The following is a 14,177-nucleotide window of genomic DNA, read 5'->3' as shown; positions in this document are numbered from 1 at the left end:
ATCTGAGTAAGTTTCCAAATAAAGTTTTAAAATGATGATAACAAATCCTAATTATCTATCTCCACAAGTTTTTTGAAATAAAGGAAACAGAGATGGAATAGAGTGGCACATGAAGAAGGGTTTATTTTTCTTCTCTCTCCCTCCTCCTCTTTCAATCAGTGCAAATTCTGCATAGATTTTCTCTGTACTTCTGTGTCTATATAGAAAGAAGGATGCATTTTGTGGAAGTGCTGACCACATATATATATGTGTGTGTGTATATGAAAAATCAACCATAGAATAACTTTTCAGGGCTGCTGCAGTCACTACTATAATTTGATATGCAAGCGGAGTTATTCCTAAGATTGCAAACAAAAGTTTTGCGCATTATGTTTCTTGCACTGCAATAATCCTTCTTCAGAAATTTTGGCGGCCCCTCGCCAAAGCCAGGGGAGGAAGTCGATGGCCGGAGGAGTCCCCGGGACTCTAGCGAGGAAGAAGAGGGTGCTCCGCGGAGGTGAGGGAGGGAGGGAGGGAGGCAGGCTGTTGTCTCACCACACATGGTCTTGTGGGAAGTGGGAATCTCAGGTTGAGTTACTCATCGGTATGGAGTCAGGAGTGTGCACAACCAATGATTTTGATGGCAGGAGGTAACGTACACATGTTTTTCAGGGAAGGTGCTGTAGGAGGACTTGCCGGCGGGCAGGAGGAGGTTTGTGCCGAGGGCTGTCATTTCCCAAGCGCGGAATTCTTCTCATCCCAGGAGCGCATCACCGCCGCCTCCGATGCTCTCGCTCCCTACGGTAGGAGCAGGGGGCTGGCGGCGCACGGACCTGGCCGGGCAGGGGGGGTGGGCGCGGTCCCCGGGGCAGCTCCCGGTGCCCGGAGAGCGGGGCGAGGGGCGCGGGGCGGCGCTGCCCGGGCTGGGCGCTGCCCGCCCGCGCTGATTGACACCGGCCCGGGCGGAGGCGGGTCCGCGGGGACCGCGCTGCTCCCGCCCGCCGCCGCCGCCGCCGGGCAGCGCGTCCCGCGCTCCGCCGCCGCCCCCGCGCTCTCCCGCCGGGATCGGGTGCCGCCCGCGGCATGGCCGGCGCGCTGGGCAGGGGGGCGGCGAGCTGGCGGATGCGGAGCGCGGCGGGCGGCAGGAAGGAGAAGGCGCCGGGCGCCAAGCCCCAGCCCCGGCACGGTAAGGGGGCGGCCGCGGCGGGGCTCGGCGGGACGGGAGCCCCGAGGTCGGCGCGGGGCAGCCTCGAGGCCAACTTGCCCGGGACTTGTGTTGCCCGGCCGGGGCAGGGGCATCCTTTTCTCCTTTCCCCTCCAGCGGGTGCGGAGGGAGAGGAGCTCCCTGCTCCCAAATTCCGCCGAGCTGCGCCTTATGTCTTTTATTTGCCGAGGCGAAAGGAGAGGAACGGTGTTCGCGCGCGTTTTGGCATCTTGCTTTGACAGCGGCTTCTTTGATCGTTTTTGCAGAAAGCATTTCTCATCTGGCAAACGCCAGTGAACCTGAGAAGAGTCCCCGAAATCTCTTTTTGGCTTTCACGATCTTAATGCCCGGAAAGCACTGTTGAAAATATTGCCCTGTGTGCTGCTGTCTCCTCCTCCCTTACTTGTTCGGGGAGACAGATGCTCTCTTTGAAGGCTAAACAGCACACAGCCAGTTCTCCCAAAATCAGATCCTGACTTTGAAGACATAGAGCGGAATGGTGTTTCACGAACTATTGGAAGCAGTTGTTGAGGTTCATGACCCTTGTGTGCTAAACACTGAATTCAGTTTACCCAGAGCCAAAGCTGTCATGTACGGTTTCCTTACTGTGCTGCTTGGCTGTCACCGATCTCTGCTTTGAGGAACGAACCTCAGAGGTTGTTGTGGATCTGGTTGCAGTGTCTGGAAATTTCACTAGAATTTGTTCTAGCTGTGTGTTCCCCCTTGGGTTTTAAATCCGCTATTCGGGTAAGTGGGTTTGCAGAGGTATCTGACCTAATCCTTCAAGGGTAAAGTAACAGCTTAAGTTGTGTTTGAGTTCTGCGTCAATTTGCAATTGTTTGTTGTTGTTTATGTTAGTCCCCAAAGTAACTTTGTGTCCTTTCCTGAGAAGCTAATTTGGCTGAAGGAGCGATTTGTACAAGTCCAGCGGTTGCTGTAGCTCATTCAGTAATCTTGATGACAAAAATATTGGGATGATGGGGAGCCTGGTACCTCAGGTGTTGGCATTTTGAGAAAATGCTTGCTAAGAAATTAATACACTCAAATGCAGGTCTGATATGAAAGCAAACTCAGTGTTTCTTCCAATTGACTGTCACCTGGATGTTTCTGAGCTGGAGTGCTTCTGCAGCAACATCTCCTTTTCCATTTTACTTCTTTCTGCCCCTTTCACAAGCCAAAAGAGGAAGCAGACTAAAAGTTGGAGCAAAGATTTTGTCAGTGGATATCAAAACCTCTCTAAAATAAATTCTGTAGGGAAAAAAAAATGTTGTCCATTTAGAGAAGAAAAGTGGTTGTTTAAAAGTAATTGTAAATATTTATCCTATTAATTTGGACTGTAATGCTGGTAGTAGGGACTCACATGTTGATATTGATGGGATTCCTTTAAGGTGGGTACCTGTTATATGTAGGTATTACACAGTAGCTAGGCACACAGACCAAAATAAAATTCTGGATGCAATGAATTCAGTGGGAATTTTGCCACTGACCTAAGAAGAGCCAGGATTGAATCCACAGACTGTGTAGTGTGAGGTGTCGGGCCAAACTGAAAACATTTGGCTGATTCAGCTGTGCAATTGTGGCAAAGTTTATGATCCTGCATATGCTGCTATGATTAATGTATTATCATAATAGCTCTAAATTAAATTAGTTAAATTATGGAGTTATAAAATAACTTGGTTCTAATTTACCTTTAGAAAAAAGGTGTGGTATGCTTCAGTCTATCAGGATTGCTTGTTATAAATGTTTTCTAAAGTATCATATCATACTGAATTCATGTTTAAGTAGTTACTGCAACAACACAGAACACTGAATTACACTGAAGCCCATGTACTTTGCATCCTTTCAACTGTCATTTAAAAATAAGCACTCTATTGTATTGCCTTTGCAAAGTGAACTAGACTTAGTCACCAGATCATTTACTAACCTTTGACAGCTCCAAATGCAAGGTAAAAATGAAATTAGAGTAATTTGCATGTCCTTCATGCTGATTGTGTGCTATTGGGAAATATTTGGGGTGAAAACCAAAGATGTGATATTACTTTAGTATGCTTACAAAATTTTCAAAGTTACAGAAACACTCTCCTTTCCAAGAATGGGCTTTTAAGTAAATTTCAGCTTCTGTAAGCAGTGTTGATAAATTCATCATGCAGGAACAGATAACTTACTTAAAATGTTTAAGCTAAAGCATTAGAGGGGTTGTAAGTGAGATATAGCTAAAAGTAAAATTGTGGCATATGAACTGCCAATGATGACTGACACATTTATACCTGCCTGCATTCAGTTATCAAAGTGAGGTGGGAATTGTTCCCAACAGAGCTGTATGAAATACTTTGAAATTTGGGAAATAATGTTTCTTGGGAAGTAGCATTTCTTCCTAATCTCTGTTTTTGCTACAAAAGCATTTAAATGGGCCACCGTCCTGCCTTGGTAAAAGGTGTCATAGCTCCATGGATCTCAACAGCACTGTTATGATTGACACCATCTGAAGACCATGCACAATATTTCTGTGTATGTTTGGATTAAGATATGTTTATTTGGGCATCACTTAAGGATCTAAATTGGCGGGGTGCATATTGAGTTGCAGCTGAGCAAACCTGCCATTTAACTGAGTCAAGTTACAAATATTTTCCAGCTTTGACATTCTTCTCACCTTTTACATGAGGACTTAGGGAGACTTTTTTATACTTTTCTGATATTTAAAAATACAAATATGAAAATGTCCTTGTGATCTCATGTGTAAAGTTCTTGTTTTACAGGATTTTTGGTTTCATACCATGTAAAGCAATATAAAGCAGAACTAGCATTCCCACCCATTGTGATCTATACAGTAAATGAAGTCTTGTCAAGATTCTAGCAAAAAGTTCAAGATCCTCTTGAGATGATGAATATTAAGGGTCTTGTAAAAAGTCCATTTTAAAATTATTTAATGTTGGGTTATCATTGGCAACTTACCTGTAAAATTTCCAAAGAACTTGAAAACTGACAGCTGCAGCCAGAATTCTATTACAGATTCTCTTTAGGCAGAAGAGATTAAGAAGTAATGTAACAAAAAATATGTACATAAAGTAATATTTTAGTGTACTGCTTGAGAAAACTTTGAAATATTTGTATGAGGAAACCTCCTCCCTTGAGGAGTAGCTATGGAAAGATTGTGACTGAAAGCTATGAAACAGAAATAAGTTTTAAATTACTTTGTATCACCAGAAATAACTTCTGGAGAGAAAGCAATGTTTTATATCTCTTTTAAAACTATGTGAAAGTTAGTATAAAAACACCTACCAGGGGAAAACAGCACAAGTAAATAGTGCTGGATGTATGTATAGGAGTGTGTTGTCAACACAGGTGCAGTTTTAGACAGAAAACAATTACTTTCAATTTATTTGATTTTTTTTAAAAAGCGCTCACAAAATGTGCCATATTTAGACTGGCAAGTGCAAGTCCTCTGTGCTTCAGCCAGCACAATGAAATCAGTTGGTTTTATGCCAATATGTTGAATTATACCCAGGTAGGCTGGATAAATGATTATGAGCTCTGGCAACACAGACCACTGTTTCACCTGGATCTGCTGACTAATTTTAGTCTTCACCTATCTAGAGTTGTCACAGAGTAAGACAAAAACTGTTGTTGCCATATCTGTTTGATGTAATGGAAAGGTTGTAGTGTGGGAAGGGTAGAAGTCAATGTATCATTGCTGCAGAGATGTGGTCTCTTCCAGCTGTGTTGAACTGCTGGGAGAACGGAGAGAGAGGGAAACAGAACTCTCTACAAACCTGTTCATAGTTCTCCTCTTGAATGAGCTGAGTTGTATGCACATGTGCAAACATCCAGGTTGCTCCTGGACTGGACTAATTCCACAGTTAGTAAGGAATTTAGTAAGAAAATTGAATTATGCTTGAGCTTTCCAGTTTCAGACGTTCTCATCTTTTTACATTTCTTCTTGAAATATTCAAGAATGTGCTTCAGTATTTTCTGTTGGCTTTTTCTTGTCTTCCTTCTCTGTCTCCTGGGAAATAATGTTGTTGGTCGTGTTGAGGTAGTCATAACCAAATCTTCTGTTTTGCTTGAGGCATAGTTCTCTCACCTCACTTTTTATATGTGCCTTATTGTAGCATTTGTGAAAATAAATGTCTGAAATGAATGCAGGAGATATATATATATATATATATGTATATGTTTAATATAAAGGAATAGAAGTTTTCTTAAAGCAAGTAAACATCTTTTCTGTGATCAGAGCTGGAATAATGTCTAGGTAGGTTTTAAATATTGAAACGTTTCCTAGCCTATATGTTCAGAATGTGTGAACATTGATGTTATTTCTGTTTACATCTACTGACACTTTGATGCCTCAGCCACTTTTGGGGTCTCATTAGTAAGGCAGTGTGTTTGCTGTGTAATGCAGACCTTGCTCTGAAGGCAAGGCTTTCCAAACAAATGGGTGGGTAAGGAAGGGTTTTGGCCTGGAGAAAAAAGGGGGTTGGTTTACCAAACATATTTGAACTTGATTGGCCTTTCCCTTTTTCCTTTGATGTAAATGCCAGCTAGCTGTTACCTCTTCTGTGGTTGTTTCTGGTTTTTTGTTTGTAAAAACTTATTTGTTTATTTCTTTTGTTTTGTTTTTCAAATTATTCCTTGTAAGAAAGGTGATATCCTAGTGGATGCCTAGTTCATAGAAGAGGATATTTATGGTACTGATAAAGCCTAGCATTATAACTTCCTCAGTTAGAGATAAGTAATCAGAGCTAAAAATCCACAGATTATTCTAAATTTTAATTTATGATAGAATGAAAAACCCACCATCTAGATCTTAGAAGCAGACTCCAAATACAGTTTTCTGATATTTATTTAAATTTAATTTTGGCACAGAAATGTAGTTAAGAAACCAAAGACTTCCCTTCCATTTCATAACCAGATATATTTTTCTGACTTTTATTTTTTTATGGAATATTTGGCTAGTTTTAGTCAGACAGAGTCTCAAGTCACCTTGCTGGGAAGTACAAGGTGTGATCTGAAAGGAAAAAAGAAAGAATCACTTTCCTGATCATTTGGCTTTTGCTGTTGAAAATTCTGAAACTAGGTGAAATGATTACTCTGACAGAACTATAGAAAAGATCTCATTTCAGTACATTCTAAAATATTTTATATTTTGAGTAACCCTGGCTCCAGGGCATTTTATACTTACTTCTGGAAGTTTCCAGTCCTATATTCAGTTTAACATCTCTGCCTTTGTCTTTCCATTTAGCCTTGCCATGTTAAAACAACGAATCATCTTGTCCATTGACTACAGTTGGAATGTCTGTTTATGCACTGAATTTGTTTTGTCATGTTGCCTTAATAATTGATTGGAACTGTGGCAGCTCCTGACTGCTTTCCCATATGAATTTGGGCTATTCCCAGTGCTGTTCTGAGCAGTAGAAGCATAAGCCATCCCCAGAACTGGAATGTCCTTACCCTCTAAGGATTTAACTTCCTTCTGAAACTGTTTTCATTTTCTGCCCTCATGCATATGACTTTGTGTAGAGGATGTAATATTTCCTACAACAGTTGAACAAGGAATATTGTTATTGTAGGTTCACTTTGATACATTCTGTTTTGTTGATGGATTTTAAATTGGTGCTGATTAATATGTTGAAGCATTAAATAGCAAGTTAAATAGAACTATAATGGCATTCTTTGAATAATTTAGAGAAGTGGCATGGTGCAAAGGAAGGGGCTACAGGGCAGGGAGGCTGAACCAGCAAATGCAAATTTGTACCTCTTGCCTTGTGAGTGAGCTTGAAGATAGCATTTTGGTTGCTATTTAGGCAGTGTTTTGAAAATAAATGCACTTTTAATAAAAAGGCATTACACTAGCAATTCCTTGAGTTTTTAAATAGCATTTGCTTTAACTATGTAGTAGTATAATTGCGATTATTTTCTTTATTTCCATGAAAAAAAAATCTTTGTTGCTTTTGGAAGGTAAATAATCTTCTTAATAAAGAAGCACAAAATACTGTTTAAAATGTGTACTTTTTAAGATGGCTTTGTGGTCTTGTCTTGTGCACTGTGATACCTAAGAATATTTTTTGTGTCTTCTCTATGACCGATTTCCATTGAGTTGTGGATGCCACATTCCTGTAGAAAGCATCAAAAAGTAGAAACAGGGAGTAAGAACTAGTGGGTAGAACCTTCTCCTGAAAGCAGATTAAAGTAGAACTGTTAGTTTGTGATAATGAACCCAAGAGCCTGTGGAAAAAAGCAAGAAAAAAGTGTTGTTATTGTCAATGACTGCATTGTGCTTTGCTGTTCAAACCATTCCAGTATTTTGTTCAATACTTATTGCTCTGAAGCTCTGAAACTACAGAGCTGTCTAAACTGCTGGCATTTGTAGTGAGGGGGAGGAATGGGAGGTTGAGAAGAGATACTCCTTCTCCAGAAGTTGGATTGAGTAAATTCATGTAGTGTAACCAGATGTCCTCATCAGTTTCATCTCTTTGGCTGATTGTCACTGTGGTTTCATGTGGGAGGTCATGGTTGCTGCTAGACAAGAAGTGGGTGGGAGTAAAATTTTTTAGGAGGTAAGTGAGAGGAGGTTCTGTAATGAGAAGCTGTACACAGAGAGATCAAGGGACCCCTGCATTACATTTGTATCAGCAGGACTGCAAAACAGATGAGATGCTGTGTTCTGGAATGGGCAGAATGTTTCAAGACTTCTGCACCATATTTAAATATAAGACATCTTCATAATCAAATCCTGACATCACAAATGTGTTCCTTGCAATGTTCAAACCTGAATTAGAGAGAATGGGAACACAATATTCAATTTTTATTTAACTTAGAGGTGTGAATTTCTGGCTTTCTAGCTACTTGGAATTCCAAGATATATTCAAGCCTGTAAATCCATTTAAAATCTGGAAGAAAGTGGTTTTTTTAGATCACTATATGTGTTTTAGGGAAACACTGTCTTTACCAGTCCTGATGATGTTGGAATTCTCTATGGCAGGACTGCTCCCAGCCCAGCTATTGATTTCAGTTAACACTGAACTTGCCTGAGGGATGGTCAGTTGTTTGTCTTAATGGTACTGCTGGGTGCAGCCTAAATTGCTTCGAGCATTTGGCCTACAAAGGCAAGTTCTAATGAAGCAAAAGAGAATTTACCACTGTTTTTATTCATTGTGCAATTGTGGAGGATTTCTTGTTGTTTTTCACTGAGAAGTGGTAATAATCTGCTTAGAACAGAAGCATATATTGTTGGGGCTTTTGTTTGCGTGGGTAGTCTTTGTTTTCTTAATGTCCAGGCTGAAAAGCTAGTCCCAGCTCAATTACTTTAATTTTTGGGAGAGGACTGTATCACAAGTGTAAAGGTGGCAGAAGGATCACCTTACAGAAACTGCAGTGGCTGGAGTGGGATTCTGATCATGGAAGGGTTTGATCTTGTGGGCTGTAGCTGCTTGCTGTATGCACCAGATCAGGGAGCTGATTTTTCAGGCTTCCTGAATTCTTCAGTTTTGGCATAGGGAGAGGCACACAAACGATCTCACAGAAGAGATGATTAAGTGACACCTGAGAGCTTTTCAGAGTTCTTAGCAGCATTGAGCAGTTGTTCCATTGCAGGGAGGGTTAAGCTGAAGCAGCATCCTTGACTAGCTTTTTTTCCCTCTTATTCCTGCACCAACATTATGCCAGTTTGATGGCAGATGGACATTTTTAGCCCAAGGCTTTTGTATTCTGCAAACTCAAACTCTGTTTTATGATTTTCTTAGCATAAAAAGAGGAAAGTGGCAAAATTATTTATTGATGTATTTTGACAATTGTATATGGCTCTTTGATGGTGCTGGTTTGTTTGTTTGTTTTGGGATTTTTTTTTTTTTTGAATCTAGTTAAAATATTTAGATCAAATAAGTTCTGACTGTATTCAGCATATCTAGTGGAAACCTGAGGAATACATAGAATAATTCAGGTTGGAAGGATCCTAAGGAACATCTCTAGTCCAGTCTCCTGCTCTATGTCAGCTGTGAGATAAGATCAGGTTGCTCAAGGCTTTCTTCAATCCAGTCTTGAAAACATCCAAGGAAGGAGTGCACAAAGTCTGGCAACTGGTTACTTTTTCACATCAAAAACCCAAAGAGCGCCTGATAATTTTGGAAAAGTGGGAGCTCTAGATAACTGGCATCTTCCTAGAAATAAGTCCAAGAGTAAGTGGTGCTAAAGTGATTCCACTGATGATCTGAAGTACCACTTACAAAATATAATGAAAGCTATCTTATTTTAGGATGTTCCAGAAAAGATACTACGGAAAACTAATAATTTGCTAAATCCATAATGTTCTGAATAAAAATAAGTCGAACTATTCCTAGGCTTGCAGCCCATTATCTGAGTTCACCTAGAAACTTAGTTAACTTTTTGAGAAGTACAGAGGAGTATGCCAGCTGTCTGGCCCTTCAACTCTGCATGAACCAGAAGTGCAGGTAAGAGTTTGTGGTGAGAAGGGTCTTGGCAACCTGAGTAACTGACATGTTCCAGTGTCATTACAGCACAGAAGTCTCAGGTCATTATGGAAAGAGCCTGAAAGCCAAAGCTTTACTTTTTTTTGTTTTGTTTTGTTTTTGGGTTTTTTTGGGTGTGTGGGGTGTGTGTCTTTTTGTTTTGTCCTGTTTGGGTTTGTTTGTTTTCGGTTTTTTGATCCTCCACAAGGTCCCAGCTTTGGGGCAGTAATGAGTAATTATGTCCTGGTATCTTCTTGCGTACAAGCATACAAGTAAATTTCACAATTTTCTGTCAATATTCTTAAGTAAGAAATCTCCATGTAACATAGCCTGGATGCAGTAGTACAACCTTGCTGGTAATATATTTTCCTGATATAAAAGAGTACTGTTTTTCTTTAAAAAGCACATAATGACTTTTGGTATTAACTGCTATTGTCCCACATATCCTAATTAATTCAGCTATTTGGTATAATTAATTTGTTAATGCTTCTCCAGTCATGTAATAAGATACATTGGCCCACCAGCAGTCTCAAGGCACTCATGTTAAAAGATTGTTTAGAGACTCACTTTCATTGCTTAATAATATTTTAATAAGACCTTTCATTGAGCTCTGTGGCCATTAAAGTCTTATTTTTGAATTTTTCTCTTCCTTCTCTTGTCCTCAAGTGTTTGTTTTTTTTAAAAATCTGACATCAGATTTTATCTTTGTTCCACTGCTCTTTGCAGGTTTTGTTTTTAACAAGAAGAGGGGTAAGAACTTCTATCAGTACAGATATGATTCAGAAATCTTTGATCAGTGGTTTTCCTTGAAGCCTACAGTCCTGGTAATACTTCAGGTTTCAAAGCTAGGGGAAAAGATGAATGAGAAACTAGTTTGGTAAATAGAAGTCATTTATGATTTTCCTAATATAGGGAAAAAATAAGAACTCTATCTGCTACCAAAATTGTGAAAATTTGGCAGTGATGCAAATCCCAAGATGGATTTCTCCTATTTCTGATATTTTATGTGTTTCTTGAGAATTAGCATTTGTACTTCAACAGTTGTTTTTTAAAACGTGTCTATGTTTGAGAAAGGGTGTGTGAAGCCAATTCATGCAGCAGAATGAATTGCTATGCACTAATAGCTTTTTCAGGAATGTGTGTTCTCTGGTCATAACTTACAGAACCTGAACCTGGCACAGAAGAACGTGCAGAGCAAAGGGTGCCATGAGGAGCTCTCACTGCCAGAGCAGCGCTGCGCTCTGCGTGTCTGTGTTTGCCACACTTTGCTGTTTGGGTGTTTTTGCCACAGAAGACATGCAGCAATCACAGCAGGCACTACTGAGCAGCGTGGCTGGGAGCTCTGCTGCCATCTGTGTTAGCTCTGCCTGCTCCTGTTGTGTGCTTGCTTCCATATGTGTAGTTCAGCACTTAGCCTCTGCAGCCATTGGAGTAATAGATCTGAAAACAGTTGTGATAATTGAATGATGGCAAACAGTCATTTAAGAAGTTAATTACTTTGTCTTCAATATATTTTCTGTATTTATTTTTTTTCTTTTCTTTAATATCTCCTACTCCTTCAGAAACATTTCTTGAGATACTACTGCTCAGTCTAAACTTGAACTCATCACTTTTGGCTTTGTACATCGTAATAGCCTCCACAGCAACCACTGTGATGCCATAAACAGAGGATTTGACTTCAGGTGAAGAATGTAGGCAGTAAAAGCAGAATAACCCATAAAGGAAAATGTGGGAGGATGGGGAAGACAGGGAAAGTGATTATTTTGGCTTTCTGTGTAGCGATACACCACCCACCCTCCCGGAACTTTTTTTTTTATATCTTTACTGATAGCTGAAAGAAAATAGATTCTTTTATGATGTCAGAGTTGAACCTCCATTTTAGACAGTATAATTGAAAATATATACAAGTAATGGAGTTTTATTCTTCATGAGGTTTCTTTTTCTCTCTTTCCATTCATTTTTAAAAAATCACTTTAGTAAATCCACCGTGGGAGGATAGTTTTGCTGCTGTACTTTTCCCAGGATGCAGCAAAAGAAATTGCATTTGCAGTTCACAGAGAATGAAATTAGACTTGCTCTGTCCTGATGATCCACTACTCCTACACCCAGCACATTTCTGGGAGAGACTTTTGCTTGCTATAAGAGACATTGCCCTGACTGTACTTGCACCTGCTCTTGTGCATGAAGGAACAGGCACGGATTTGGGCCCACGTAGCCCCCAAATTAGAATTAGGCACTGCATGGAGTGCCTCTGTGTGGGTCTGCCTCCTTCCTCTCTGAGGCGTTGTTCATGGAAGGAGAGAGTTCAAACACATCACTTTGTTTTCTTATAGGGGTTGAGACAACTTTCTGTTCTGTAATAGATTTATACCTCCTCAGAAATACCATGGTCTCAGAGAGCATCGGGCAGCTGAAGGATGTCCATTTTCACCTTACATCATCTCATGTTCAACCCATAGTTGGGTGCTTCACTGTGAAATCAGTAGAAAGTAATTGGGAAATGCAAATGTCATTATGGCATCTGGAAGAGTGGACTGGGATTTTTTTTTCTTTTTTTAGTTGGATACACTCCTTTTTCTTGTTGAATAATAAAATCTTTCCCTTTAACCCTTCAGCCATCCATCCATTAGAGATTATGTACATAAACCTTTATTTCTTGTCTTTTGTGTCTAGTAATTTCTTTTTTTTTTTTTTGAGCTGTGGCTTCTCAAAAGCAGCTTCAGTTAGGCAAACACTCAAATGACCTTAGTGCTCATGTAGCAACTTAAGTACCTGTGTGCCAGCCCGCACAGCAACAAATGCTTCCTTTACTTACAGAACAGAAATTGAATGCATATAGTGCCTATGGAGGAAAACATTCTCAAATAAGAGCAGAGAAAGCCCAAGGATCAGCAAGGATTTCCATTTAATATAATGCTGATCCTGTGCTCCACAGAGCTGGTTAATGTGAGGAGTCTTACCCTAGATCAATCTATCTATATCTGTCTATATCTATATATCTATTTGTTCAACAATTCCAGCAGTTTTCATTTACATTTCAAAGGCAGAGAGAGACTGAGAGTACTCATATCTGTAATTCCAGTATTCCAGTAGTCCCTCCATCTGGATGGCTGTTCCTGTGAAACTGACACAGTCTGGACAATTTTCATTGATTTCATGTTTTCCATCTTCTCAGATGAGCCTTTAATCCCTTGCTTGCTGATCCCTGGTTTATAATCAGATTTGACAGTGATAGGATGGCAGTAAATATCTTGATATAAAGGTCTATAACAAAGTAGAACTGTTGTTTCTCTCCTTAGTCCTTGGTGAGGTAAAATTTTATTTGTGAAGTGTGAATAACTTTGAAGCATAAAGCTGCCTAGTTTTGGGCCATTTTTAGGTGGATTTATTAACAAGTGAGATGTTTATTATTTTTTTGCCCTCTTAAAAAGACAAATAAAAGGCTTATTTGTGACCTACTTCCTAATATTTCTGGAAATAAATTTGATATAAACTTGACTAATTATTCTTTTGCCCTAGAGGCTAATAGGATACTTTTCCAAATAAGATTGAAGATATTAGTTATTTGATGTTTGGATAATAATTTTCATTCCTAAATAAAGCCATTCTGGAATAACTTTAATGCCAATAAATAATAATAAATTTAATGTGAATAAAAACCTTATTGTTAACTGAATAAAATATATTTAATAGTTTAGCAAAAGCCTCCCCATGGTCTGGGTTTTTTTTTTTCATTATTTTGTATACATGTGTTAGCTGGATAATTTCTGCATCTATTTTGCTTCCGATCAAAGTGGAAAAATCCTTTCTCTTTGCCTTTTAAGCAATCCTCTGCACAATCTTACAGGTCAAATTCATAGTAAAATATTCAAAATAGAAGGTTGGAGATATACACAAAATGATGAGCATACTCAGCTTAAGTGCAAGCTGTGCCTATGGAATAAAGCAATTTTGTTCAAACAATAAGCTGTAATCAGTCACGTTTCATTTTAATAAATTTTTTTTTCTTGAATAATTTTTCCTGGTTGTGGCTCTCCTTTACTTTTTATATTATTATTTATAATTTTGGCACTATCCCATTGTAGCCTGTCTTCCCATACTTAATCTTGGGAGGAAAAAGACTCTAAATACACTGCCATATTTTATTTCTTTCTCTCACTCTTCTTTTCATGATAAACTAATTTCCATGTCTATAGTGTTCCAAAAATTCTTCCCCCTTTATTCAGCTCCCATAACCTCAGTTAAATCTGAGCTTCAGTCTCAGAGGCAGGAATTTAAATGTGGTTTCTTCCTCTCCTGCTTAAGCCCTTCCCTTTCCTTTTTAGGATTTGGTGTTCTTGCCACCTGTGTATTCAAATGTCCATCTGGCACACTATAGAGTTTTCTAATTCTTTTATATATCTATATATATATATATGTTAATTTTCTTTTCTTAAAGAAATTTGTGGTGGTTTTCCTGTATGTGAAATTATTCAGTTTTTTTCTTCACAATTGTAATGAGAGTCCAAATTGTCAGCCCAATGAGCTCCAAA

At 39.3% G+C, this 14,177-nt stretch overlaps 1 protein-coding gene across 3 annotated transcripts in view; it reads left to right on the top strand.

Moving 5' to 3' along the window:
* The first annotated feature begins 595 nt into the window (after positions 1 to 595).
* ZNF385D (zinc finger protein 385D) overlaps positions 596 to 14,177 on the top strand; it is a 418,148-nt gene continuing 404,566 nt past the window's right edge. Inside the window, exon 1 of one of the 3 annotated variants that reach the window (XM_071429336.1) lies at positions 596 to 629. In XM_071429336.1, the coding sequence (XP_071285437.1) occupies positions 611 to 629 (19 nt within the window). In that variant the 5' untranslated portion in view covers positions 596 to 610. Of the gene's footprint in view, positions 630 to 654; positions 783 to 968; positions 1,166 to 14,177 lie in introns of those variants that run through there. The other 2 variants (XM_071429338.1, XM_071429335.1) reach the window with 2 other exon arrangements.

This window comes from Agelaius tricolor, unplaced genomic scaffold, assembly GCF_023055355.1.
Source record: "Agelaius tricolor isolate 1412-34295 unplaced genomic scaffold, bAgeTri1.0.p SCAF_6, whole genome shotgun sequence".
NCBI classification, from domain to species: domain Eukaryota; kingdom Metazoa; phylum Chordata; class Aves; order Passeriformes; family Icteridae; genus Agelaius; species Agelaius tricolor.
Note: the sequence above shows the minus strand (reverse complement) of the source record. Positions and strands in the feature narration are given on the sequence as shown.